Source organism: Aspergillus lucknowensis (assembly GCF_044049455.1).
Source record: "Aspergillus lucknowensis strain CBS 449.75 chromosome Unknown BJX67scaffold_22, whole genome shotgun sequence".
Lineage (NCBI taxonomy): Eukaryota > Fungi > Ascomycota > Eurotiomycetes > Eurotiales > Aspergillaceae > Aspergillus > Aspergillus lucknowensis.
In genome coordinates, this window is record NW_027263566.1 from 307,782 (window position 1) to 334,263 (window position 26,482).

Below are 26,482 nucleotides of genomic sequence, written 5' to 3' on the forward strand. Positions count from 1 at the left end.
TTTTCTGAGCGCTGGGTACAGATCCATAATTCTAACCTTCTATTAGGACTACTAAATTATCTAACCTAAGCCCTTCGCGCAACGTTACAGGAAACACGCATGACTGACATAAAGAAATCCATACTTCCCGCCAGCCTTGCAGATTCTGGGCGGATCCACGATGACCTGGCGAGCTTCCAGAAGCCCGTTCCAAGCCCTTCGTACATGCAAGCTTCTTTTTCCGCCTTTGACAGGGCTCTAGCTTCTGCTCCGTTTTGCTGGTATCCACTTCCCGCTGCATGAGGGATATACCAATGGATTGGGTTCCATAAAACTTTTAAACCCTTTAATTGCTGTACTGGATACAATCTTGACAAAGGGATTTCATTACGTCGTAGATGGGTCTGCCAGTCGGGGAATTCAATAGAAGCGGAGTGGAACATAAAGAACTCTACTCTGGGGCTATCATGAAATCCATGCGGGACAAGGGTCCAGGTCTTCAATCGGCTTCCTGTGCAAGGGAATTCACATTGGATGAAAGGATAAGCACGTGCTGGCTGGCTGGCTGGCTGGTCTTTCTGGTTTGGCTAGGTATATAAGAGGACTGACCTGTCGGGAGGTCACTCTACTGTGTTTTGAATCTTGCTGTACAGTCTACTTTTGCGATTGATTTGTCTCTACCTAATCGCAGAAATCATAAAAAGTCACATCTGTTGCTGTTTTCCAAAATGACTAGTTGGTTGGAGCCTCTGTGGCGTTCCATCGGGCTGTATACAGTAGGAGATCACCGTCCGTCAGCGAACCGATATACACGCACACGACGCTCAGCGGGAAATGCACAGAAGCAACAGCTTCCGTGTCGACCGCGACGTGCTCACCCATCACACTCTGCGTGGTCACCGAGACCTGGTGATGTTCCGCCGTCTGAACGCCAACCAGTCGATGAATACCTCCCGCAGTCTGGATACTTCCTTGCGTCGGGATGCCGACAACCTTCTGAGAAGCTCCCACATCCTGCATGCCCACAACCGCGTGCACATCGACGACAACTGCCCGTTGGACGGCGCCCAACTCGATACGAGCAGCCGTACGTGACAACAGAATCGTTTGAACAGTTTGAGGATGAAACATCATGTGACTCCACTGAATCGTTAACATACTCACCACCCCAGCCGCCCTTCAGGCCATCCACACACCGATCATCGTCTATGGCCGTTGGGCCGCCCACACACCCACGGCCCTCCATACCACATGAACAGCCTCCACCCGCCGCACCAACGGTACCGACTGCACGCCGAAACAAAAGCAAAACACGCCGCTCACGTTCAACCGCCGGTTGGATCTGGCCGAAGGATCCGAAACCGGGAAACCCGATACGGTGGTCTCGGTGGGATCGATTCTCCGACGTCATCAAGGGCAAAGGGCCGGATATTTACGTGGGACGGATCTACCCACGAACTCAACAAGACTATGACCTAGGTGAGATCCGCCGATATGGATGGGAAGCCGAGCCATGCTGGACCTTGTGGGGACGCGAGCATCTTGATACCTGTGACGCGGAACACTGTGACGACTGCACTAAATACCGCCAGCAGGAGAGGAGGGATGAGCGAATCAAGGGGTTGGCACGGGCGATGGAGGAGAGGTATGATTTCCGGATGAGAAAGTATCGTGTCCCTGACGAGGGAACCTGGTCTAGCGTGCGGTATTGTGGGATTCGCGGCCACACAGTGCCGAGGGCGTATCGGGATATGGTCGGGCAATGGTATCCAGCGGATTATTGGCATGATGTGGTTCATTACCCGCATCCGGGCTGATATTCGGGGCTGTATATGAGGTTGCGCAGTTGGGGGAACCTGTAATCGGTTTAGATGCATGCGGCGTGGTAGGCTTCGAATGTAGGTAGTTGTGGCTCTTTGAGCGATTGGGCTGCTTTTAGACGGCGAAGTACTGGGAGGTTTGCGGCTTTGTCGGTCATTTTGTCGCATTTAACACATCTTGTTTCATATATGTTTGAATAGGACGCAATCATTTCCTAAGTAGTGTATGAGCTTTGGGATTCTATAGTGAGGACGAGACGACTTACAAGGAGGAAATTTAGATCCCACTTTCTTGGACGAGAATTGAGGCAGTCTAAGACAGCGTTTTCGAGCGTTGAAGGTGGCTCTGCAGATGTTCGTTTACTCACGACTTTCCAGTCGGGAATCCCGGATTCCTGGCCGGCGTCAATGGTATGGACTCTGAGGGACAGTCCGCCTTTAGGGAGGAGGACAATGAAAGAAGAATCGTTCTTTGTGAGTACGACACGGACGCCGGGCACATTTTTCTGGACGAAATTTTCGACGATGGCTTTCCAGCCGCCCTCCACAGATTGAAGTTGGGAACGTTCTAACTCCTCCCTGGCCCTATGGGATTGCTCTTTCCTGATGATGTCTTGCTTCGTGAGGTCCTCAAGTAAAGTGTCGTAGTCCTGCTCCCACATGCCTGAGGATTGGAGAAGCTGACCGGCATTCTCATGGATCAACGTGTCAATACGCTCCCAAACAGCTTTCATCTCTTGGCTGCGCCACATAGCTTGGAACTCTCCAACTTCGCCAACACCAGCACGCGCCGCCTGTGAAAGTTGCTGAAAGAGTTTCTGAGGCGAATTTGGAGCGATATTTCCTGTAGACCCCTTTGGGTTCACAATTGGTGCTAAAGGCTCCAAAAGACGCTCGGGAAGTAAGGTTCGGAGTTGGTGAATCTAGAAGATTAAGCGATTGTTTAAGGTCATGTGCTGAGGTCACTACTTACAGTTTCTTCGAGTTTTTGGAGTTTAGCAAGAGCGGACACGAGTTCCATCTCGGACTCCAACAGTTCCGGGTCGATGGCGGGCTCGTGAGGAGATTCCTCTTGTGCAACAGTCGGATTGGTTGCGGGGGGTGAATCCTTGAGGTCATTTCCTTTGACATCGCTAGTTCCATTGGAATTCATAGACGACGAAGACTCCATCTTGGGTACCACAACAGCTACAGTAGGAAACGGGACAGAATTCGGGCCAGAAGCCATTTTCCACCCGTTTCCAGGTGAGGGAATAGTAAGTTAACAGCAGCTAGCCGCCGGAATTAGTCAGCCTGATAATTCGATAAGGACGAACCGTCCGGATTGCGTCTCTTGATCGAGTTGTGGTTTGGAACGTCTGGTGAGAGGACGGACGTTGGATGGTTGAGCCGTTGATTAGCTGAGAATAATTCGCAGCGGAGCTGCGCCACTTTTGAGCCACATGGATGTGGCTGAAGCGGAGTTATACAATGAGCCAGGTTGACCCTTTTTCGTTGAGTGCTAAAATTCCCATAACACTACGACTGTCTGCAAAAAATCATGAATATTTTGCATTATAAATCTTCTGCCAGTCAAAACACTATATTATGGCAGCTTTCACGACCCTTTCTTGCAGACAGCTGGCATCTTGCGCACCCAGTCCTCCGCTCCTCCCTCCACTCCATCGACGAGCCACCGCGCAAGTGCTCCCCTTCTCTGCGAGATGGTCCAGCCATTCGCGCCAACCGCCCCCACAAAGGTCTCCCCATCTTCTCTGTCTTTCCGCCAGCTCTCCTCGTCGGATCCTCCCGGGATCATAGCAATCCGGTAGACGGTCCAATCAAGATCACTCGCGTCGCTCTCGAACACTTTAGCGATATTCACGATATCCTGGTACGGCCCATTGGCGAAAAGCCGCACGACCAGAACCAGCGCAGACCTGGAGAGCGTCCAATGGTCCTCGGGCCGATATATAGAGATTGTCCCCATTGCGAAAATGCGACGGACTCCATGTTGGCGCATCAAAGGAAACAGTGATGATTTGTAGAAGTCCTGATATAAGGTAGGACTGATTTTCTTGTCCAGTACATTCGGCCCTAGGAGCGATATAACGAGGCGGCATTCAGCTATAGCTGTCGAGAGGGCATCAAAGTCATCCAGTTCACCCTTGATCACCTATTTATAGGACACTCAATTAATATGTATCTCGAGAAGCTTCCACCGCGACATACCTCGATCAGCTCATGAGATATCAAGTCTTCGGGGATCCTCGAAGGATTCCTCGCAAAAACGACAGTCTCATGCTTACGGAACACAAGCTCTCGCAGCAGGCAGATGCCCGCAGGACCGGTACCACCAATGACGAGAATTTTGAGGCCTGCCATAGCTGAGAAGGTAGATTCTGGGAAGCGAGGACACGGTCCACGGAGAATGTAGTTTGTATAAATAGCCTCCTGGAATGCCATCATGTCATCGTTATGGTTAATCATCCAAAGCTCTGAGGTGGGGCCGCTCGGGCTTCATCGCGCGCGGGCCAATCGCGCGCGGGGAGTTCGAGCGGCCGCATATCTGACGAGACTCGTCGTCGCCAAAAGGTGCGACTTTCTTGCCTTTGGCTTCCACTGACGATATTCAATGGAGAACACCGGCCAGAACTGTTATACTGGCTGCTGGACATGTCGGCTGCGCCGCAAGAAATGCGACAAGATGCGCCCCATTTGTCAAGGCTGCGCGGCGCTCGAGATCTCTTGCTATTCCGACGTGCCTAAGCCGGAATGGATGGACAATGCGGTCAAACAGGTCGAGATGGCCCAACGGATTAAGAACGAGGTAAAGCGGAGCGCAGTTCGCCGTCGATCAAGAAAATTGATGCAACGCATCGCGCGCGATCTAGATGGAGAAGAAATCCCGGCGCCAGGGACCGGGAGTTCGACGGATCCTGCTAGGGAGACGGTTGACAACATCTCGCATGGGAAGACAGCTTACAGACCTGAGTCTCCGGGTGCTCGCTCTCCAAGCAGCAGTACGATGCGCGCCGCTCCTGATCGCTGTGCCGACGGTTCTCCCCAGGTTTCACCAGATCATTCCACTGGACCAGACTGGCACCGCTTGGCCCAGCGTGTTGACAATGAGCTGGAATTCACGTTTGTCATGGTGTATTTGGACTACACATTCCCTGTTTTGTTTCCGTTCTATATACCCACTATCTTCGACGGCGGCCGGAGCTGGCTCTTGGTGATGCCTATGAAGATCAAGGCCCTATATCACACCGTCATAGGCCTCACGTCATATTTCTTCTCTTCTGTCCCGATTAGTTCGGGCCCTGCATCTGACTCCTGTGTGAGCATAGCTGCTGGCGAGCAACGCAAGCAGACCGACTTGGCCGTCAAAATGGTGCAGCGTGACCTCTATACTGTCAACACCAGGGGTGTGCACTGCAATCTAATAGAGAGTGCATATCTTCTCGGAAGCATTGTGCAATTATTAATATTCGAGGGTGTTGTCGCGACTAACGAGAATTGGCGGATACATCTTAGTGCTGCAATCGTCCTGTTTGAACAGATTGTTCAGTATCCTGGAACTGTCTCCTCTCTTCTGGATTTGATGGGCCAGGCGTCGTCACTTCCGGCAAGGGCTCTCGACAATACATTCTGGAACTCTGATCAAGCTTCCTTTCGATTCTTCTCTGCTGTATTGTTGGTTGCGGACGTCATTTCAAGCACAGCACTCGAACAATCACCTAGATTGCGAGAGTATCACGGCGACTTGCTAATCAAGTCACATTGCGGGAAAGAACCTGCCTTGCCACTCGAGGACTTTTTTGGATGCCAAAGTTGGGCAATCCTTCTGGTAGGCGAGATCGCCGCGTTAGATGCCTGGAAGAAAGATATGAAAAAGCACCGCACGTTGACGATTGCACAGCTCTTAAAGCGTGCTTCCATAATTGAGGAAGAGCTACAGAGTAGGCTTGCTCGACTCGACTCGAATCCAGACGAGCAGTGCCGTGTTGACCGACCTGCTAGACCATCCGACTTACTTCAGACACTGAACCCACCCAGCTCTTCTCACCATCCGTGCCCATCTGATACTACGAAGACCGTCACTCGGATCTGGGCTTACGCGGCCCGCATGTATCTGCATATAGTCCTCTCGGGCTGGCAAATAGCCACCCCAGAGGTTCGTGACGATGTTATCCAAATAATCGAGCTCTTCACTAACCTCCCTTCTCCCGCCTCCTTCCGAGCATTGGCTTGGCCGCTCTGCATTGCAGGCTGCATGGCTGAGAAGGGACAGGAGTCCGCATTCCGCAAGATCATTGCTTCAATGGGCCCGCTGGGAATGCTGGGTACGATGCGGGAAGTCCTAGGTATTATGGAAAACGTGTGGCGAAAGCGTGCGCATATTGATCCGGATACTTGGGATATAGCGGCGTGTCTGAGGAGCTCAGGGCACGTGGTTTGTCTGATTTGAGGGCATATTCGCTTTGTTGGGGAAGTCAAAAGGGTTGCCTTCAGTCTATAGTAATATATAACTGCCTGCGTTACGGTGATATCGGATTACTACAATTTATCCTCGTAAGGTAATATTAGCTGTCTATCGATGGGGTTCGGCTGCTTCGAAGTAAGAAAGGGCTGAACCTCCTCCACACCTCGCTTTCCCTTCGGCTTCCTTATCTTATTTGCTTTCACTCCAGGGGTCAAGGGTCTAGATATCATAGATCAGAGCTGTTCGGTTTGTTAAACCTCGTTGCAGGGGACGAAATCCCATTTGCACGGCGTACATTATTTAAAAAATCTGTCCGCTTCCCCTCTTGCACTCGAAACTACTGGCGGACAATTGAGTTTATATCCGAGGACTATTCCTTTGAACTCAGCTTGTACACGTTCTGAAGGCCCTCAAACACTTGTCACGCTGGGTACCTGAGTGGAAAAGTCCTACACGCACTTGTTCCGATATCAGTACTGCAAATGCTATTTACACTACAGGAACAGCCTCTCCCTCCTCATAAGCAACGAGCTAATCAAACCCACAGAACCTGCGACAAGCGGGATAATGAAAGCTCTCTGTATCGCCAAAGTGACAGCACGGATAGCCTCGTCACGCAAATCGCCGTCCAGAGACTCGAAAAGCGCACTCTGGGCACCCGAAACTGCGTTCTGTATCTCTTTCTGGCCGAAACCTTGGCCCTCAAGGGTGCCATTCAAGTTGCGAACTGCGGTGGACTGGAAGACTTGGCTCGCAACGACGAGACAGATAACGGTGGAACCAATCTGGGCGATATTCTGGAGGTTGATGGCGCTGAAGACGTCTGATGGCGGAACCTTTATGCTGGCTACTGCGTAGCCTAGTTGCATTGTGAGTCCGGTTCCCACAGCCATGATGATGCTGAAGCCGTAGATTTGGGCTGTTGGTGCAGTTGGTGAGAGATAGCTGAGAAAAAGCGTAGATGCCACGGTTATGAGGATACCAGAGACGAGGCAGAATGGCATGTAGTATTTGGCTTTCGGCAAGGCCCAACCGGTTGCGAGGTTGAAGGTAATTGTAACCAGAAGGTATGGGAGGAGCCGCACAGCTGCCATAAGCGAGCTATCGTCCCGCGTGAACTGGAAATAGACGGGTATGTAGAAGGTGGAGAAAAACATTGCGCTGTTTGCACATGCTGTGGTGATGAAAAGAAGTATCTGAGTCCGGGATTTAAGAAGGTGTCCGGGGAAAGATCTTGTCTCCCGTGTCGTGAAACCACAGAAGTATTGTTGCAGCGTATAATTGATAAGCAGGATAATGAAAACCACAATTAGTGCAATTGTTCTGCCTTCGCTCCATGCCCAGATACCTCCTGCGGATATGAAAGCCAGTGAGAAAGAAACCCATATGCCTGCGCCGAGGGCAAAGCCAACATAGTCCAAACGAGATAGTCTGTCGCGCAATGTCTTGCCAGGTGCTGGATGGATTGATGGTAGGTAGAACAGATATACCGGCGCTGTGACTGCTCCGATGACGAGATTAATATAGAATCCCCATCTCCATGTCGCCGACGAGTCAGAGAACCCACCACCAACGACAGGTCCGAGAATGGCGCCCACGCCCCATACAAAACCAGTACCAGCGAGATATGCTCCACGTTCCTGCTGCGTCGTCATGACTGAAAGGCTGTTCAAGCCGCCTAGGTAGATCCCAGTCCCCCCAGCGCCCGCAATCACGCGGCCCACAATCAGCGCATTCATAGTCGGCGCGGCACCACAAACAGCAGATCCTGCTTGAAACATCGCAATACCAGCAACGTATAACCATTTCATATTGAACGTTGTGTAAAGGAAACCGTATGGGAGGATGACCGCAACCGATCCGAGGGGAAAGCCGGCACCGATCCAGGCAAGCTGAGAAACATCGGAGGGAAAGGTTTCAATGACGGCTCCTTGTACGTCAGCTGCGATAGTGGTGTCGAGACCGTACATCAGAGCTGACAGATAGAGAGCAGCACAGATTAAGAACCAACGCATACCGGTGATCTTGCGGACACCGTCATCGAGCTTTGCTGTAGATGCTTGAGGCTGGGCTTCCTGCTCCTCCTTAGCTTCCCCAAGTCGAGGAGTTAACGAGCTTTCCATATTTGAAGATTTTTCTGAAGTGGCTTCCATTTGAAATCCGCTCTCCAGGCGGTAGATAGAAGGTCGACGAATGTGAAGTGTCCATTCGGCTCTCAGCTGTTTAAATAGTCGAATGCTGTGGCTTCGCCTGCGTGAGCATCTTCTTATGTCCGATACATCCGCATGGACCCTTAAAGCCCATTAACTGAGGGGTTCGATGGAGTATGTTCATGGAGATGTCTGCAGTTCCTTGGTGGACCGGAGAAGCTAGTGGCTAAGCAGGCCGTGCCAGACCCATATTATCTTAGCGAGCAAAAGCACCGACGGCCATTTTCATACTGAAAATGGTTCACATATAGTACGGAGTGGCGGGTTTAGGAAGTTCATAGAATTAACGCCGTGGACTTCATCATGAAGCCAGGCATTTGACGGCCGAAATTCTTCGGCCGAACATAGAATGACCCGCTTCACGTCTAGGGGGCGGGATTCTCCTGATTCTGCTCACGGAGGGCAGAGTGAAGCTATCAGACTCATATGTCACAACCTGCGCTTCCGATGCGGCGCCTGCTCGACATTATTGGGGTGGCAGGAGACGCAAACACAAAGGTAGAGGCGGTCTTCATCGTCCAATGGCGTCACGTGCGGCGGCCGGGAGACGACTTGGTCAGCACGACACCACTCTCAGAAGCTTCGACAACTCACTCATCGTGCCTGAAACCTCCACCTCCAACGGGGAGAAGGATAAATGGCCATCCTATTTGCTTGGGACCATATTTCCGTGTGCCGTATCCGGGCTGGAAGCTGAGAAATCCCCTAAAATGCAACGCATCGGCCGAAAGCGCCAGGTGACGACATGTGTACCTTGCTACAAGCGGAAGCAAAAAGTGCGTAGCAGGCGCTTCGATGCGTCTTGTTTCATAGGATATTGTGCTAAAAATCCTTTACAGTGTAGCCGCCAGTATCCTTGCAACCACTGCACTCGACGTCGGAGGCCTGAGGAGTGCATCTATGAATCTCCACCAGTGAATCAAGCACCGCGTGCTGGTTCGGCAGCAATAAAGGCTCGATTGCAGGCCTCAGAGAATGTAGAAACCCTTGAGAAACTGGTCGGGACCCAAGAGCTGGACCAGTCCTCTATCACTCCCAATAGCTGCTCATACACTCAGCACTCAGCACTATCCAGATCGTTCGGCTACTTTGAGGATAGTAATTCGAACACAATGGCCTTGCTAAGAAATGTAATTACGATGCGATCTATGCTCAAAATATACTTTCAAAGCTAATCAGGCCGCTCAGGTGGACTTGGATGATGAATGTGAGACTGAGACTAGCGACAAGGATACGTCGTCACGCATTTTCGAAACTATCAGACGAGATATTGAAAGGATGCCCCATCGCCAGGTCCTCGACCCTCTTGTTCAGTACTTTGTCTCTGAGCTCAACTGGTATGTCAATGCTCACCCAACGGCCTTATCGTTGGAGGTGTCTAACCTGAGCGAGCCAGGATGAAACAGCTTGTCCACGTACCTGCCTTCTTGGCCCATTACCAGAAATGGTGGAGCAAAGACAGACCAATGAGGTTAGAAGATGTCGAGTTTGCGGTTCTCATCCTTCGGATATGTTCGTACGCAATACTGTTTCTCCCTTCGCCCTCGTTCAAAGGGGATGAGGTTGGTGGACAGTCATTCTCGGAAATTCGTCACATATGCGGTAACCTTGGGGATAGTCTAGCGGAGAGCTGCGCTGCTCTTGACTGGAAAGGCTCCATGGTCCGCGTTCAACACCTTCTATTTGCCGCCTTGGCATTCTCTTGTGAGGGGAGGACCGATAAGTTCTGGGAAGGGATAGCTTCTGCTTGTCGGGCCTCCCAGAAGGCTGGTCTCCACGCTAATACCTCTGCACCTACTGGCAATGGAACTCAAGAGCTTGAGAAAGAAATAAGAAGAAGGACAATCTGCAACCTGTACCTCTTAGACAGGTGAGCTCCAAGGGTTCAGTTAGGAGGACACCGCTGACATTGGCGTGTAGCCATTTGTCAAGACAGCTTGACCGCGTCCCATTCCTACCCGATAATTTGGTATCCAATATGCTACCCCGGCTGCGGCTTGGCCCAGAGGTTGGCGGCGTGAGCGACGTCGCCGCGCCCGAGATGTTCACCGAGCGCCTGATGCAAGTCCAGCTAGGCAGATTCTGGAGAAAGGTTGCATCAAAGAGGCACTCGCCATATGATCCGACCCAAGGAGAGCAAATATACGAGCAATTCTGCTCCGAGTATCTCCCGACCCTCCCGCCAGCCTTATCTCTCGAACCAGAGACAAAATGGGACGACGACCTCCCAAAACTCCCTATGCAACGCGAACTCCTACACATCGCCATATTCGACTCTGTCTGTTGGAATTTCAAACCGCTCCTACTGCTAACACCAAGCCAAATCGAAACCATGCCACCGTACAAGCAAGTCCTCCTCCAGTCACAAAAACAAAGACTTGCACTTGCTGCAATAAAGGAACTCGACGCAATTTCAACTTTACATTCTATGTTTGGCAGCTCACACACACGCTTTGCTGCTATCATCTTTAATTCGTTCGAGACCTCAGTCCTACTGCTCACTCTGTGCCTACATCAGGACTTCCCATTTGAGCAGCGGGGCGAACAGCCCGACATCCTCGGCCTGAATGTTCGGAAATTAACTCGACATAAGGCAATTCAATCAGTCGAGAAGTCGCTCGCTCGTCTTCAAATGCTCGCGGAGATCAGCGACATGGCTGCTTCAGGGGCGCGGATTGTATCTCAGCTCTTTGTCAGGGCAACGGCGGCTCGGAGCGATGGCACTCCGAAGCCGACTACTCCTACTCCCGTAATGTCGAGCACCTTTCCACGATGGCAAGAACCTTCTCTAGACTTTTTAGGGCTTGATCGTGGCTCGGGAGAATGGGTACCTCGTGATCTGTCGAATACGGCTTTGCCAGATTTCGTCGACTCCGGGAACGTGTATAATGGATTACAGTTGTCCTTGTGGGATCCTAATATCCATTGGAGTCAAACGGGCGAGGGCTTAGACGCTGATATAGAGTTGTGAGATTCATAATAACTATATATATATATATTCCCATAATCGTAAGTAGTGCATGATAAAAGGTTCCGAGCCACATATACATTCCCATAGGACGCCGCTTAATACAATCGAACGTTAACCCCGTCACCATGCGAAAGCGTCAAAGTCGAGACGATGATAGGCTCCTTAATACCGGGATCTCCATTCTCGACAGTCGTAAAGCGCTGGAGCAACTTGACCATCGTGTAACTGGCTTCTGTGAGGGCATATTGCTCTATAAAACCGAATTAGGTCAGTAAACGCTCTTCATCAGACATCGTCCTGCGTTATCTGAACAGGGAAGTTGGTTGCGGGAGAAAGGCAAACAGTGAGAGAGAACATACGTCCAAGGCAGATCCGCGGCCCTCCATTGAAGGGAAGATACTCCCATCCATGCTTCGCGTTTTCCTCCCAGCGCTCGGGCCGGAAGGAGTTGGCGTCGGGGCCCCAGATGTCCTTTCGTCGGTGCATGGCGTAGACGCTGTACATGACTGGTTGACCCTTCTGCACGTAGACGGGAGATTTCCCGTCTGGTCCGCCGCCGACTGGGAGAGAGGTGTCTCTGACAGCGACGCGGAAGTTAAGCGGCACCGGTGGGAGGAGGCGGAGGACTAGATTCCATGGTTAGGCTTGCAGCTATATAAGATTGAATTTGGTAACGGTTGACAGATCTTACCTTCGTTGAGGACGTAGCGGAGGTAGGGAAGGTCCTTCAGTCTGGCGTGGGTGATCTGACCCTTGGGGTTTTGGCTATCTCCAAATTCGTCGATGATGACTCGACGAAGTTTCTCCCAAACCGCTGGATTGCGGGAGAGGTAGAAGAACGCGGAACTTAGAAGACTGGCTGTCGTGTCACGGCCAGCTAGGAGGATATTAAGCATTTGGTTTCGGAGAACGATGGGATCGTCAGTCTCCGCCGCAAGGGCTTCGGCGAAGATGTAGCGCCCAGGATCCTTCTTCTCCGGGTGTCTTTTCGCATCAAGTGCCTGATGGACATAGTGATCGACGACTTCGTGGACGCGGCGCGTGGATTCGCGGAACTCTTTGGGGTTGATCAACCAGTAGAAACTGACGGCCATTGATCGCCATGTAAGATATTCCTGGGAGGTGTTGAATGCCTCCGCGAATCCCTGCGAGGTACCGACAGACGACTTCCCGAGAACGCTGTTGCCTTCTTCCATGGCCCCGACAGATTCACCGAAGAGGAAATGGGTAGCGGAGTCGATTGTCAGGAGGAAGAAGAGTCTTTGGATATCAAAGATCGCGCCGTCCTTAGGGATCAGGTCAATAAGGCGCGAGACATGAGCGTCCATGAGATCTAGATCGGCAACCTAATCTGAGTTAGCAACTCAGAAGCGAACAACATGGAAAGGAAGCGAATCCGCACTTGATCGCGCGTGAATTGGGGTCGCAGCATGGCGCGGGAATGCGACCATCCAGCACCGTCCAACGTGAATATTCCATCGCCAAGCAGAGGAAAGAATTCCCGATGCCGAGTTCCCAGACAGAAATCGTTGAACTGGGTAGCTAGGATGGCCTTGACATTCTCCGGATCAACGGTTGAAATTGCTGCTGTTCCCAACACCATTTGTCCGAAGGTGCTACCGAATTCATCGTACCGCTCGGCGATGAACTCGACCAAGCGTCTCTCTCTCACAGCTTTCCTCAAGCGGATGAAGGCCGAGATACCCCAGAATCCGACGTCTCCTGTCGAAGGCGGTTGACATCCCCACTTTTTGGCATCTCTATGTCGCTGAATGCGCTGGTGGATGTGCTTCAACCCTAGCAGGGTGACGCACAGAGCGCCGAAGAGGACGACTGTTGGTGACAGCATAGCTTCGAAACCAGTAGCTTTTGATCATGGCGGGGGAGCACCTCCGAGAGCTGGAGAAGCTCAGCAGTTTTTATAGGCGGCCGCATCGTGGCCGGTCACCGGGCGAAATTGGCATGTGAGAAGAAGGGGGTGGTTCTCATGGGACCCCAGCCATTGGATCCATGGATGCTGCCCCAGAATTCGACGCATGGTTCTGGAGGAGGCAAGAGAGGGGCTTGAGATCTCATTGGGACGAAAGGATGGCTCCAGCCTTGGAACTCGGGATGTGCATTGGGAAAGTCGCAAGCAGCCCCTAATCGGGTTAGCGGCCGGGGATGAATTCCATTCCGAGCTTCCGCACCCCGGAATAACTGAGGCGCTCGCAAGCAAATCCAAGACAAGAGACGCGGTGCAAAAATCCTCCGATCGCTGACGATCAATCCAATCATCCAATGATGCCTTCGTCGATGAGATCAGGACGATGGCAACGGCATGTGATTGTTATCTACAGACGACGTGCGATGCTCGCGAGATCAATGTACACAATATGATGCTGCATAATCAACCACCCATGGCTTGCTTGCTTGGCTCGCAGTTCTGCCTCAGGCCGGTCCCACCACCGACTTCCAAATTCGGGACCTCACCAACATAGTAACCTTCCTACCCCTGCTACTCGAAGCAAGGAAGCCATTCCTTCAACGCTCGAATGAAGTAGCCTCGCGACTCCTCGCCGACCCCCGTCTCGGGTTGAAAGTCGAAACAGTGGAATGAATTTGCACCAACGTATCCAAAGACCGTGTTCTCAGCTGTTGGCACCCCACACTGAGGGATCTCAGTTGTGATCGTGATACCTTGCGGCGCAAAGTCCTCAGTTGAGAGGAGACTCAGAGTCCTCCAAGGGTCGAACTCTCCTGAGCTGAAAAACACATTCGACGGCCGGATAGACCAGCCTCCAAGCTCATTGTTGAGCACGTCTGCTTGTGGCTCTGATGGGAGGATGCCACTTTCCACGGCTTCAGGGAACAGCTGATTGCACTGGAACTGTTGATACTCCAGCGTTTGAAAACGAGAGAGAAGAGAGTGCACTCCTGCGTTGCCGCTCTGATAGAATCCCCACTGAGAGCAGTACTGCCAGCTCCAGGCGATCGCATCTGCGTCCTTTGGGATGTTGTTCAATTCACAAGATGGAGCTGTCGAGTTGTCAATACCTCGGCAGTTGGTTTTCAGGTTGTAATTGACCATTTGGGTAAACACTGGCCATGCAGCCCAGCGCTCTGCAAGATATTGGCTACTACGGACCATAATACCCTCAGGACCCGCGGACAGACCTGTTTCCGTATCTGACTCCATGTAGCGACAGAATTCATCCAGTGAGCCAGTTGGGCCACCTAACCCGTAACTCTGAAAGTACCCAAAGATTCCCGCAAGCGCAGCAGTAAAGTCCTCATTTGAATTCTGCTCGGCACCGATCCCAAAAAAGCGTTGCTTCATCGTCACGGCCGTACTCTCCTGGGACAGCTGGTCGTCAATATATTCGAGCGCCGAATGTATATCCTGGGTGCAGTTTCTATATCCGTTTGCTACCATCCCTCGATAGATTTGCTCGTAATACGAGCTCATATCAATCCGTGCCTGAACAGGAGCGGAGGAGGCGAACGAAGCGAAGATCGTATCTGGATATTCCTGGCGGGTCAGTGCGGCTCGGATCCCAGGGTATGAGCCCCCTATCATAACCCAGGGAGTTGACTGTGGGGTTAGATCGATATCGCGATAGGCTGCGCGAGTGAAGTTGTCTGCAAAGTAAGGGATATCTGCTAAAGCTTGCTCGGTAGTAAGGTGCCTCCAGTGCTCCGGCGGCGTGTGGTTGGTGATGGGGTATGGAAGTGATGCTCCGTAATACCTGTTCCCATGAGATCAGCCTGTACCGGTACCTTGCTGCGTTTAGGGCAGACGAACCGATGCTCCCAAACTATTCCCATTGCATGAAACTCCTGAAGTAAGTTCCGGAAAAACGAGGCGCTTGACGTTAGATGAGACGCACTCCCCTCAGCATTGGTCTCCCCAACATCGTATACCATAATTGGGCCTCCCGGCGTATAGAACGCCTCATTCACCCAGAATCGGTTCTGATAGGTGCCATGCGACGGACGGTCATGGTCAATCGGTATCTGCAATTACCATCGCGTTAGCCTTGACAGAACGCAAATATCGAAAGTAGCATCTTTCCTAGCCATACCGAAACATATTCGGCCGGGATCTCCGCCTGGCCAAATTTTGCGGCGGACGTACGAGAGGACCCTCGGTCCTTCAAAACGAAGTCGGGATTCAATCCCAACTCAGCCGAAAGCTGCAATGCTTTTGCCAAGTCAGATCGCAGTCCGAGTCCAGCTACGCAAGAGAAAAAAAGAGCCCCGAGGGCAATCAACGTTGAAGGATGAAAGTACATCGTGTGCCTTCTGAAGCAGCGAATGAAGACACACTCCCATGTACAGTGAAAAATCAAGCAAATGACCAAAGAAAATTGGAGATTATCGTAAAGAATGACACACCAGAAGAGAGGTTTCTTGTCTTCTCCTCAGAGAATCATCGGGGGCGGGTTATGCATTTCTATATTGAATATCGACGGCTGCAGCCAGGCGAGTTGGTCTCACCATGGCGATGACAACAAACACAGTTGTTCCATAATAACACAAAGAAAACGCAGGGCAATGTGCGCCAGCCGAAACAGGAATATATTGTTTGCGGTAGGAGGGGTTTCGTAGGTTAGGGCGTTGGACAGAATCAAAACCTGATAAAGCCGATAACAGCCAGACGCCATGGTCTGATGAGCTGTGTATGGCCCACCCGCTCAGGGAAAATTGACGGACAAAGAGGAATAAGCAATGAGAGACATGATTATTGGCGACTTGAGGTGTTGATCGCGGAGAACAATCTTCGAGAAGGGAGAGAACAATGCGAACATTCCAGTCCAGACCACATGACCGCGCTGCCTCTGAAAACAGTCTCACAGTCTCACAGTCTCCTCTCTCTTTCTCATTCACCGTCAAGGTCCCTTTCGATAGTATGAAACGAGCCCAGCCAAATACGGCGGGGCGATAGAGAAGTAGATCTGGCCCTGATCCTCATTCAAAGGAACCATGGTTTGCCATTGTGCACTTCAGGGGGCCTGGCGTTTCGACCACGCTTGCGCGGCCATCCAAGACAAGGCCTAGTTCAGCATTCCTCCCAGACGGTTTCAAAGTGAGTAAAATGAGATAAGCGACCTGGCGCTTGAGATGTCCGCTCACGTTGAGTCTGAGGGCAGGAATGCACGGTCTCGCAACCGGGAATGCTCCCTTTAGTGAATCACAATAATTCAACCAGCAGACGTTCTGGATAGAGATAGGTCTCTATGCCTTACACCTTACTCTTCGCCCTGGATCAAAAATTAGCTGGATTTCGCCGACTCTAGCCCGGTGAAACACACGACATCAGCGAGGCTTTCGAGCCGACTTCGCGGTCTCAGCGTCAAAGAGGCCAAGAGAGACCAATCGCTGCACCAGCCTGAATTGGGCCTGGCTGGCTAAAACTAGAGAGCCGCCTTTTGTCAAGGCCGCTCTCAGAGTGTTGTTGGGCAACCTTGGTTCTTTCTTCCTTGACGATCTTGCCATCGTTCCGACTGCTGATCTCCAATAAACTGGCAGGGTTCTCAGCAGATCAGCGCTGTGACCAGTGCTTGAAAGAGCTTCACCAGTCGATTCCATGCTCGGTCTGAACATCAATTTGATCTCAGTTGTCATGGTTGACAATCCACCACGACCCTCGGTGGCCTACGGCTGAAACAAATCCAGGAGGTTTCTGCAGCCCACCTGCCGTTTCGAATTCAGCCGTGCTCTTCCAGGTTTGGAATTCATCGCGTGTGCCAGAAGCCTCCGGGAATCTTGGTAGACCAAGAAACATTTCAGATTCATCAACCAGTCTTATTGATGAATGCTCGCCCCCCCACATTCCCAAGGCCCCAGCTCCGAGGGGCCAGACAAGAAAGGAAGTAACTCGTCGCAATCAGACAGCCTCTCACGGCGGGAAACGAAGCAACCGCGCGTTTGATTAAGCTGGCTTCATTGGGTGACCAAACAATCGGAGAGTCCGCATTGAAAAGAGGCTTTTCGGGAAGAAAATGCTCCGCATTCGCGACCCTTGAGATTCCCCCGCCAGGTCCGTCCACCACTCAAGAGCCAGGAAAGTTACCATCATAAATTTCCCATCGGGTTCTCGTCTGAAAGTGTCCCGAAGAACGTTTCTTCATGCCTTTCCAAAGAGAAAGTGCTCCTCCTTGGGTATTAATATTGGAAGTGTATCCGTCTTAACCCATTGCTACGGGGCGGGTCCTCCTGGAGAATGCGGGTGAGGATGTCGACTTGCAGCAGGGAGACGCGATAATTTTGCTTGAAAGGACATTAGATTCAATCCATGGACCTCGAATGTGGGTGAGGAGGACTTCATCAGAAATAAACACTCCGCCGGAGTCACTTCAGGGCCCTTGCGAGTCAGGGCTGCTGAGCTTCCCCGCATGCGATCCTCCATCCTCCACATTTCCACTGAAACGTCGCCTAGTCCACGACCGTCGAAACGCCTCGGTTTCTTTAGCGTCAGTCATTTCGGCATGGAACTGAAGTTCTTTCCGACCGGTGTGCTTCAGATTGGTGGAACCTCTTGATGAAGGAGATCGAATGGTAACAAGGGCCGGAGGTCCGCCCTTCAAAGAGCGGTTCTCGCTCTCCTCCCTCATGGGGATGAGCCATTGATGGACTTAAGCTCGATATCTACCTCAGGATCATCGGCTTATGAATTCTCATCGTCGTCCGCGCCATGTTGCCTCAAGCCTTTTTCCTCTCTTCCATCGCCCTCTGGGCTGGGGCAGCCAATGCAGCTTTTGGCATTACTGATAATGGCGATTCATATACCATCGATGCCAATTCTCCAAATCCGCTCAGGTTTACTGTGAGCAGCTCGAGCTGCGATATCACTTCCATTTATTATTATGGAGCGGAACTTCAGTACCAAAGCACAGGGAGCCATATCGGTTCTGGCCTTGGGTCTGCAACGGTCTCTGCAACTCAAGATGGTAAACTGCCGGAGAACCAGTCTTATGTAGAAGTATATTTATGACAAATCGACAGGCGACTATGTGAAGGTGACTTGTGAGACGAACACCTTGACGCATTACTTCGTTGTGCATAACGGAGATCCCATCATCCACATGGCCACACATATCACGGCGGGTAGTTATCCCTCGTGCTCGCGTTACTACAGGAGCTGACTCCATCAAGAGCCTGATATTGGCGAGCTGCGGTTCATCGCACGTCTGAACTCAGAAATTCTACCCAACGAAGAACCGTTCGGCGCCGTCTCGACAACGTCTGGTGGCACCGCGATCGAAGGATCGGACGTGGTAAGCCTCGGGGAGAACTTCTCCGTGGAATAATTTCTATTTCTGACTGCGAAAGTTCCTGGTCAACGGCGAAACTCGTAGCAAGTTCTACTCTAGCGAGAGGTTTATTGATGACCATAGACACTGTGAGTCAAGCTCCGCCCGTGCTACATAACTGCTAACCTTAGAAAGGTGTTGCAGGAGGCGCATACCGCGTGTGCATGATCCTAAACCAGTACGAATCTTCTTCTGGCGGTCCCTTCTTCCGGTAAGTGCGCATTGTCGGATGGGACAGCGGAAGCTCATTGTTTTGAAGTGATATAAACAGCAACAACGGCGGCTCCTATACGAGCCTATACTGGTACATGGTAAGTACCACCGTAATTCCACCATCTCAGCTAACAAGGTAGAACTCCGGGCATGTCCAAACCGAATCCTACCGAATGGGACTTCACGGCCCTTACTCAATGTACTTCAGCCGAAGTGGAACCCCGGGGACAGACCTTGACACATCTTTCTTCGCCAACTTGGACATCAAGGGCTACGTTGCCGCGGACCAGAGAGGAACGGTCGCCGGAACTGCCTCCGGAGCTGATTCTAGCCTTGACTGGGTTATTCACTGGTGAGGACAACGACGCAAATTTTTGCGCGCAACTGCACTAAGCTTAGCATTAAGGTACAATGACGAAGCCCAGTACTGGACATACACCTCCTCTGATGGTGCCTTTACCTCTCCGGCCATGAAACCCGGCACCTATACAATGAAGTATTACCAAGGTGAATTCCCCGTCGCAGAGACTTCGGTAACCGTATCCGCCGGGTCTTCCACTACCAAGGATATTTCCGGCTCCGTCCAGACGGGAACAACCATCTTCAAGATTGGAGAATGGGACGGCAAGTAAGTGCTCCTTCCCTTGTTCCATTCGCTGTACACCCAGCTTACAGCGTTTTCAGACCTACTGGGTTCCGTAACGCCGAGAACCAGCTGCGCATGCATCCATCCGACTCTCGGATGTCTGACTGGGGTCCTCTGACCTACACCGTCGGCAGCTCGTCACTCTCTGATTTCCCCATGGCGGTCTTCAAGAGCGTCAACAACCCAGTCACCATTAAATTCACCGCAACTTCCTCACAGACAGGTGCCGCTACACTTCGCATCGGAACGACTCTTTCCTTCGCTGGCGGTCGTCCCCAAGCAACGGTAAGCTGAAGTAGTATCTCTCTAAAACTGCCTGAGGGCATGGCAGCTGAAGAATGTACAGATTAACAGCTATACCGGCACCGGCCCCTCCGCACCGACCAACCTCAACTCCCGCGGCGTTACTCGTGGCGCGTACCGCGGTCTCGGAGAAGTATACGATGTTGCCATTCCCTCAGGGACGATTGTAGAGGGCGAAAACACGGTTCGTCTCATATTTTATACCTACTAATGATCTGTGACATATCTAACCAGGCGTAGATCACCATTAGCATTATCTCTGGAAGCTCGGGAGACACATTCCTCAGCCCGAACGTTGTAAGTATTTCCCCTTTCTCTACTGAAACGTGCCCCGGCTGACAAGATGTGAAAGGTATTCGATGCCATTGAGCTTTTTCAGTAAAGTATTGAGGAGACCCTCCTCCGAACGCGATCATGGATCGTTTGATTCTGAGTCTACCTTTTTGCCTCTTACTCAATGGGATATCGACTGCCCTCGTTGTCCAAGCGATAGCTATGGCACTCCCTTTGCTTTTACAGGCTGATTTCCAAGGATATGAAATACAATTCTATCAATTCTATTATTCCATCCGTCCGAAACCAGACCGAAAATAGTCTAAAGACATATAGAATTACAGGATTCTTCTCCTCCCTAACACCCACCCCAACGCACCGATGCCCACACCTCCCGCAATCCACTTCCACCAACCCCCGCCACCTGCCAACTCAGCCAGTATCCCGACGAGAGAATTACCTCTCTCCAAACCGCAATCAAGAGAATGAACAAGCACACCACCCACCCAAACAGACCTCACATTCCGGTCATTCCCCGTCCATACCCACTTGTGTACCTTTTCCCTCCAAGATTCCCACCCAAAGATGTCAACGACGGACTCGGAAGCGCTGCTCGTGGTCGCCCCCCGCTGTTGAACGGCGTCCGGTGAAGAAACGGCAGACCCAAGCCGAATCAGCTGCACATCGAACAACATCCCAAGTTCAAAACCACCCAGGTCGTCGGCCATATCAACAACCGCCGCACCACCCCGTGTTGCAAGGTATAGCGCCTCTTCAACGCTGAGAACCTCCCGACCCTTCCCCATTCCCGCGTCTTCCGAAGTTGACGGCGTAGCGTGCTTCAGTAACCTACTAACAAGACACGCCTGCCGCGTGGCTTCAAGAATACTCGGGCTATATCCGCCCGAAACATCCGTCCCCAACCCCACCGTAACACCCTTATCCAATAGCTCCCTAACGGGCGCAATCCCTGACCCCAGCGCCGAATTCGACGCCGGACAATGCGAGACCCCCGAGCTCCGCGACGCAATGAGCTCCATCTCACCTGCCGTAAGATGCACCGCATGCGCGAGGATCGTCCGCCTCGTAAGCAGGGAACACGCCTCATAAACACCCGCGTAGGAATCAAACCCCGGGAAGAGGGACTTCACGAGCTCGACCTCGTCCTTGTTCTCGGATATATGTGTCTGGATGTGTAGTGGCGGGTCATGTTCCCCCGCCAACGAGCCCAGCCCACTGAGAACGTCCACCGTACACGACGGCGCAAACCGCGGCGTGATCACCGGCTTCACGAGCCGCCCCTCCGGATCGAGCGCCCGGATATGCGCTATGTTCTCTCTCGTGGCGGCTAGGGACTGCGCCGCGTCAGAGTCGCGGTAATAACTCGGGCATGTGTCTGGGTTATCCATGCACACGCGGCCGATGAGCGCGCGTTGGCCGCGTGCATGGCAGAGTGTCGCGAGGAGATTCGTCGCGCCGACATGGATAGTCGCGAAATACGAGGCAAACGTCGTTCCATTTGCGAGTGTCCGTGAGATAACGGTGTTGTAGGCCGTTTGCGCTGTTGAGAGATTTTCCATGCTGGACTCGAGCGGGAATGTGTATGTCTTGAGCCAATCTAGGAGCGTCGAGGAGCCGAAGAGGCCTGAGTTTGGGTATTGCGGGGCGTGGATGTGTGTATCTACCACATTGTCAGTTACGAGACCCATTTCGTTGATGGAGGGGAGGCACCAATAAACCCCGGAAAAAAGAACTCATTCGCCTCCTCTCTCGCGCGGACGATCTTCACGCGATCCGACCAGCCATTCAACTTGAAGAGCCGGGCTAGCTGTTCCTCGCTCGAAATACTCCAGTCGAGCCCCTCGATCCGCCCCGTAGCGGAGGACACCCAGAGCGCGCCATGGTGAATCGCGAGCTCGTGATTCTCGCCGGGTTTCACCCGCGGGAGATCCACGAATGTCCCGTAGAATACTGTGACGGGGGCCTCTGATGCCATTAATAAGGCTCGAGGTTAGGGATTGGGACTGGAACTGCGTCATACTGTGTCAGTGCTGGGTGATGTGATGTGATGTGACGTGAGGAATGGGCTGGGCTTACGGAACAAGAGAGTGAGCTGCGAAGGGAGGGTATACTCTTAATCTACGCGGTAATTTACCCCGAGTGGCAGCACTCGTCCACCCATCTCGATGGAAGGTCTGATGGGACGACTGGGAATTTATGTGGCGCGTGGCCCAGGCTGCGGATGGCGAACTCCGCAATGGCGGACGGCTGGCTCCGATGAGACCAGTCCGCCGCTTATCTAAGGATAAAATCGGCTCATTACGAGAAGATCGAACGGACCTGAGAAGGATAATAATATAGAATTTGGTGATGCAACAATGGCGCTTTTGGTCGCCCTATGCTATGTACTAATGTGTGTTGAATATAAACAAGGCCCAGTCCAACGCCGTTTCTATCATGGCCATGTTGAATTTCACAAACCCACAACATCCATCCCACAGATAAAAAGTGTTGAAAGTATATAAGAGAATATGAAAAACGGTCGTAACTCTACTGAAACATGGGTATCATAATCACTCGATCTCGTCCACGGGCCCACAGGTGCAGAAGAGGTTCTGGTCTCCATATGCTGTGACTTGTTAGCGTATTTCTCTAAATTCCGGTACCAAGGAAATAGGCTTACCATCATCCACTCGAGTGACAGACGGCCAGAACTTCTTCTCGAGGAGATAAGGAAGAGGGTAGGCCGCCGTCTCGCGGGTGTATGGCCGATCCCACTCCGCTGCGAGGAGATCGCGCTGCGTGTGCGGTGCCATTCGCAGAACGTTGCCTTCGCGGGGCTGCTCGCCGCTCTCAACGGCGGCAATCTCCTGGCGGATCGAGATGAGGGCGTCGCAGAAGCGGTCGAGCTCGGCCTTGTTCTCGGACTCTGTGGGCTCGATCATGAGTGTATTGGCCACGGGCCACGACATGGTCGGCGCGTGGAAGCCGTAGTCTTGCAGGCGTTTGGCGATGTCGATGGCTTCGATGCCGCAAGTGTCTTTGAACTTGCGGACGTCGAGGATGAACTCGTGTGCGCAGCGGCCGTTGTCGTTGGTGTATAGAATGGGGTAGTGGTCTTTGAGGCGGGAGAGGATGTAGTTGGCATTGAGGAGGGTGATCTTGGTTGCGTGCGTCAAGCCCCTGGAGCCCATCATGTTGATGTAGTTGAAGGTGATGGGGAGGATGCTGGCGCTACCCCAGGGTGCGGCGCTGATTGGCGGCGAGGAGTTCTCCGTGCGCTTTGACTGGAGGTATTCACTGTTCGGGTGAGATGGGAGGTAGGGGCGGAGATGCTCTGCGACTCCGATAGGGCCGACACCAGGGCCACCACCACCATGGGGGATACAGAAGGTCTTGTGTAGGTTCAGGTGGCACACATCCGCACCGATCTCACCCGGAGAACACAGACCAATCTGGGCGTTCATGTTCGCTCCATCCATGTAGACCTGACCCCCGTATTGATGGACAAGGTTACAGGCTTTCTTGACGCCAGGTTCGTAAACACCGAAGGTGCTAGGGTAGGTGATCATGATAGCAGCCAGCTCGTCCTGGTGCTTCTTACACTTGGCCTCCAGGTCTTCCAGGTCCAGGTTGCCAGTCTTGGTATCGCACTTGATTGTGACTACGCGCATACCGGCCATGGCAGCACTGGCAGGGTTGGTACCGTGAGCCGAGACGGGAATCAAACAGATATTACGCTTGGCATCACCACTGGCCTCTTGAAATTTCTTGATGACACGGAGGCCTGCGAATTCACCCTGAGCACCGGAGTTAGGCTGCACCGTGACCTCAGCCATACCAGTGATGTCCGCAAGTTGCTGTTCCAGATCATCAATCATCTGGGTGTACCCCTTGGCGACGTCGGCGGGCAAGAGCGGGTGCATCTGAGAGAACTCAGGCCAAGAAACAGGAATCATTTCTGTGGTGGCGTTGAGTTTCATGGTGCAAGAACCGAGAGGAATCATAGAGTGGGCGAGAGACAAATCCTTGGATTCGAGGTGCCGGATGTATCGTAGCATTTCCGTCTCTGAGCGATGGGTGTTGAACACAGGATGAGTGAGGTAGGCAGACGTACGCTCCAAACTCGCGGGGATAGGGGCGAGGCCAAGTTCTTCCTCCAAAGCAACCTCGCCCTTCGAGGCGTGGTTAGCGAAAACTTGGAGGATGCTCTTGACCTCATCGCGCCCAGCGGTCTCGTCAAGGGAGATTCCGACTTTTGTTTCGGATACGCGACGAAGAAAGAGTGAACTTTCGCGGGCAGCCGCGACGATAGCGTCCGCCTCTTGGCTGCTGGGAAACTCCACGGTGACGGTGTCGAAGACGGCAGCACCGTCCGGAACGTTCGACTTAGCAGGGACATTATATCCCAAAGCCGCGAGCTTTGTTCTCAACGTGGTGGTCATAGACATGATACGCCGGGCGATGGCCTTCAGACCGGCAGGTCCGTGGTAGACCGCATACATGGCACTCATGTTTGCGAGCAAAGCCTGGGCAGTGCAGATATTGCTGGTAGCCTTTTCGCGGCGAATGTGCTGCTCTCGGGTTTGAAGAGCAAGTCGCAACGCACGGTTACCGAGACGGTCCTTGGAAACACCGACAACACGTCCAGGAACCTTGCGCTTGTACTTGTCAGCACAGGCGAAGAAGGCCGCGTGCGGTCCGCCGTAGCCCATTGGAACACCAAATCTCTGCGCGTTTCCAAAAGCAATATCTGCGCCGAACTCGCCGGGAGCCTTGAGGACGGTCAAGGCAAGCAAATCAGTTGCGACACTGAATGTACCACCGGTGCTGTGGATGGTGTCGCTCAACGCCTGGTAATCGTAAATACCACCCTCGGTATCGGGGTACTGAGCGAGGACACCGATGAGGCAGTCGCCTTGCTCCTTGACAATCTTGAAATCGTCGGCCAAGATATCTCCGATAACCAGGTTAATACCGAATCCTTCAGCGCGCGAGCGCATCACGGCAATAGTCTGGGGGTGGCATAGATGCGAGACAACGTAGGTCTTGTCACCTTTCTTCTGCTTCGCAAGAGGCAGTGTGGCAAAAGACATAGTCATGGCTTCGGCGGCAGCAGTGCCTTCATCCAGCACGGAGGCATTGGCGAATGGGAGGCCAGTCAAATCCGCGGTCAGTGTCTGAAAATTTAGGAGCGACTCCAGACGACCTTGACTGATCTCCGGCTGGTAGGGGGTATAACTAGTGTACCAAGCGGGGTTCTCCAGGATATTGCGAAGAATCACTGGGGGAACAATCGTGGGATAGTAGCCGGCGCCGATGAAGGTCTTCCCGGAGACGTCGATCTCTTTCCGATATTTGTCCAACAACTTGAGCATATCCGTCTCTCCAAGTCCGCCGTGTACACTGCTCCGAGGTAGACCAGTATCAACGCTCGGGGATGTGACATGTAGGTCCTTCTCGGACAGAATATCTGCGGGGAGCACCTCCTTGACGAACTGGTCGAGAGATGCGACTGGAGGGTCGAGAGCGGCCAGCATCTTCTCCGCGGCTTCCGGAGATGGGCCAATATGGCGCCGCGGGAAGGTATCTAGCGGTTGGAAGACATCGCGCGGGTGAGGCACGCCATGATCCGCAACGGAGCTGGTGTAGACTGGCCTTCGGGAAGGTGGCTGTTGGGTTGCTGTGTGTAGGCAACGGTATGCGGGGAGGAATCGGAAGGGCGAGATTCTTCGTCCGGGCGAAGAAACCGAGCGCAATTGAGAGCGCAGGGCGAGCTGGCGAGTGCCGCGCAGGCACAGGGACGCAGCCATCCTTGAACGAGGGGTCAATGGACTCGCCGGTCACAATATCGGAGCTCGGAGGCGAAGGAAGGGGAGGAATGAAGCTCTTATCGTGACGACATAGGCGGAAAACGGTGTCAATTGAGCAAACGGAAGAAAAGGAATGGAACAGAACGGCCAGATATGAGGATATGAAGCCGGAACGAAAAGAAGAGGAGGTGAGGAGGGAAAAAAGTGCCTCTTGAAGCCGCAGTGATGTATGAAAACCGCGGCCAGAACGGGAAACTGGCCGAGCTCCCGATAACGTCACGCGTCAGCCAATCGGAGGCTGCATCCGGGCTGATACCGGCCATTTCCCGCGGGAAAACCCTGCCAATTTTCGTCTCACCCAAATCCACACCGACTGTCGGAGTTCTCTGGAAGCGAGGGCATTGCGAGTAGCTGGAAGGGTCTTTAATCTCTGTCTCCTGAAGATAAATCATTCTCATCCTGGGGGGAAAGATGCTAAAGACATGCTTCAGTCG

General features: G+C 52.6%; 10 protein-coding genes across 10 annotated transcripts; 4 read left to right on the forward strand and 6 right to left on the reverse strand.

The window, feature by feature from the left end:
* The first annotated feature begins 564 nt into the window (after nucleotides 1–564).
* On the forward strand, nucleotides 565–1,952 carry BJX67DRAFT_120069 (uncharacterized protein). Its single transcript, XM_071024420.1, has one exon. The coding sequence runs from the start codon at nucleotides 708–710 to the stop codon at nucleotides 1,794–1,796; it is 1,089 nt and encodes a 362-aa protein (XP_070885881.1). The 5' UTR covers nucleotides 565–707; the 3' UTR covers nucleotides 1,797–1,952.
* On the reverse strand, nucleotides 1,847–4,163 carry BJX67DRAFT_372333 (RNA polymerase II mediator complex subunit MED27 domain-containing protein; the record flags this gene model as incomplete). Its single annotated transcript, XM_071031231.1, has 5 exons — nucleotides 1,847–2,014; nucleotides 2,066–2,722; nucleotides 2,773–2,970; nucleotides 3,436–3,954; nucleotides 4,011–4,163. 5 exons carry the CDS (start codon nucleotides 4,161–4,163, stop codon nucleotides 1,847–1,849), a joined length of 1,695 nt encoding a protein of 564 aa, XP_070885882.1.
* Nucleotides 4,164–4,251: 88 nt separating this feature from the next.
* BJX67DRAFT_354360 (Zn(II)2Cys6 transcription factor) lies at nucleotides 4,252–6,370 on the forward strand. The gene has a single exon (XM_071029206.1). The coding sequence runs from the start codon at nucleotides 4,414–4,416 to the stop codon at nucleotides 6,247–6,249; it is 1,836 nt and encodes a 611-aa protein (XP_070885883.1). The 5' UTR covers nucleotides 4,252–4,413; the 3' UTR covers nucleotides 6,250–6,370.
* A 143-nt stretch (nucleotides 6,371–6,513) lies between these two features.
* BJX67DRAFT_354361 (major facilitator superfamily domain-containing protein) lies at nucleotides 6,514–8,941 on the reverse strand. The gene has a single exon (XM_071029207.1). The coding sequence runs from the start codon at nucleotides 8,415–8,417 to the stop codon at nucleotides 6,759–6,761; it is 1,659 nt and encodes a 552-aa protein (XP_070885884.1). The 5' UTR covers nucleotides 8,418–8,941; the 3' UTR covers nucleotides 6,514–6,758.
* Nucleotides 8,942–9,067: 126 nt separating this feature from the next.
* BJX67DRAFT_354362 (uncharacterized protein) lies at nucleotides 9,068–11,461 on the forward strand. The gene is made up of 5 exons (XM_071029208.1): nucleotides 9,068–9,250; nucleotides 9,314–9,604; nucleotides 9,663–9,811; nucleotides 9,871–10,344; nucleotides 10,395–11,461. The coding sequence occupies exons 1-5, from the start codon at nucleotides 9,185–9,187 to the stop codon at nucleotides 11,443–11,445; spliced, it is 2,031 nt and encodes a 676-aa protein (XP_070885885.1). The 5' UTR covers nucleotides 9,068–9,184; the 3' UTR covers nucleotides 11,446–11,461.
* Nucleotides 11,462–13,655, reverse strand: BJX67DRAFT_354367 (cytochrome P450). The gene is made up of 4 exons (XM_071029209.1): nucleotides 12,848–13,655; nucleotides 12,137–12,791; nucleotides 11,805–12,071; nucleotides 11,462–11,695 (listed from the first exon to the last, which is right to left on the reverse strand). The coding sequence occupies exons 1-4, from the start codon at nucleotides 13,292–13,294 to the stop codon at nucleotides 11,541–11,543; spliced, it is 1,524 nt and encodes a 507-aa protein (XP_070885886.1). The 5' UTR covers nucleotides 13,295–13,655; the 3' UTR covers nucleotides 11,462–11,540.
* Nucleotides 13,656–13,682: 27 nt separating this feature from the next.
* Nucleotides 13,683–15,719, reverse strand: BJX67DRAFT_388374 (putative serine peptidase, family S28; the record flags this gene model as incomplete). The annotated part of the gene is made up of 3 exons (XM_071034356.1): nucleotides 13,683–15,173; nucleotides 15,230–15,441; nucleotides 15,510–15,719. 3 exons carry the CDS (start codon nucleotides 15,717–15,719, stop codon nucleotides 13,943–13,945), a joined length of 1,653 nt encoding a protein of 550 aa, XP_070885887.1. The 3' UTR covers nucleotides 13,683–13,942.
* Nucleotides 15,720–18,121: 2,402 nt separating this feature from the next.
* rglA (putative rhamnogalacturonase B) lies at nucleotides 18,122–20,987 on the forward strand (the record flags this gene model as incomplete). Its single annotated transcript, XM_071034357.1, has 12 exons — nucleotides 18,122–18,377; nucleotides 18,433–18,534; nucleotides 18,583–18,704; nucleotides 18,760–18,829; nucleotides 18,876–18,951; nucleotides 19,000–19,051; nucleotides 19,094–19,305; nucleotides 19,360–19,581; nucleotides 19,638–19,884; nucleotides 19,946–20,086; nucleotides 20,143–20,199; nucleotides 20,255–20,987. The coding sequence occupies 12 exons, from the start codon at nucleotides 18,122–18,124 to the stop codon at nucleotides 20,282–20,284; spliced, it is 1,587 nt and encodes a 528-aa protein (XP_070885888.1). The 3' UTR covers nucleotides 20,285–20,987.
* BJX67DRAFT_354373 (chlorohydrolase family protein) lies at nucleotides 20,439–22,295 on the reverse strand. Its single transcript, XM_071029210.1, has 2 exons — nucleotides 21,907–22,295; nucleotides 20,439–21,856 (listed from the first exon to the last, which is right to left on the reverse strand). The coding sequence occupies exons 1-2, from the start codon at nucleotides 22,169–22,171 to the stop codon at nucleotides 20,514–20,516; spliced, it is 1,608 nt and encodes a 535-aa protein (XP_070885889.1). The 5' UTR covers nucleotides 22,172–22,295; the 3' UTR covers nucleotides 20,439–20,513.
* Nucleotides 22,296–22,516: 221 nt separating this feature from the next.
* BJX67DRAFT_354377 (glycine decarboxylase subunit P) lies at nucleotides 22,517–26,242 on the reverse strand. The gene is made up of 2 exons (XM_071029211.1): nucleotides 22,859–26,242; nucleotides 22,517–22,804 (listed from the first exon to the last, which is right to left on the reverse strand). The coding sequence occupies exons 1-2, from the start codon at nucleotides 25,986–25,988 to the stop codon at nucleotides 22,749–22,751; spliced, it is 3,186 nt and encodes a 1,061-aa protein (XP_070885890.1). The 5' UTR covers nucleotides 25,989–26,242; the 3' UTR covers nucleotides 22,517–22,748.
* Nucleotides 26,243–26,482: the final 240 nt, after the last annotated feature.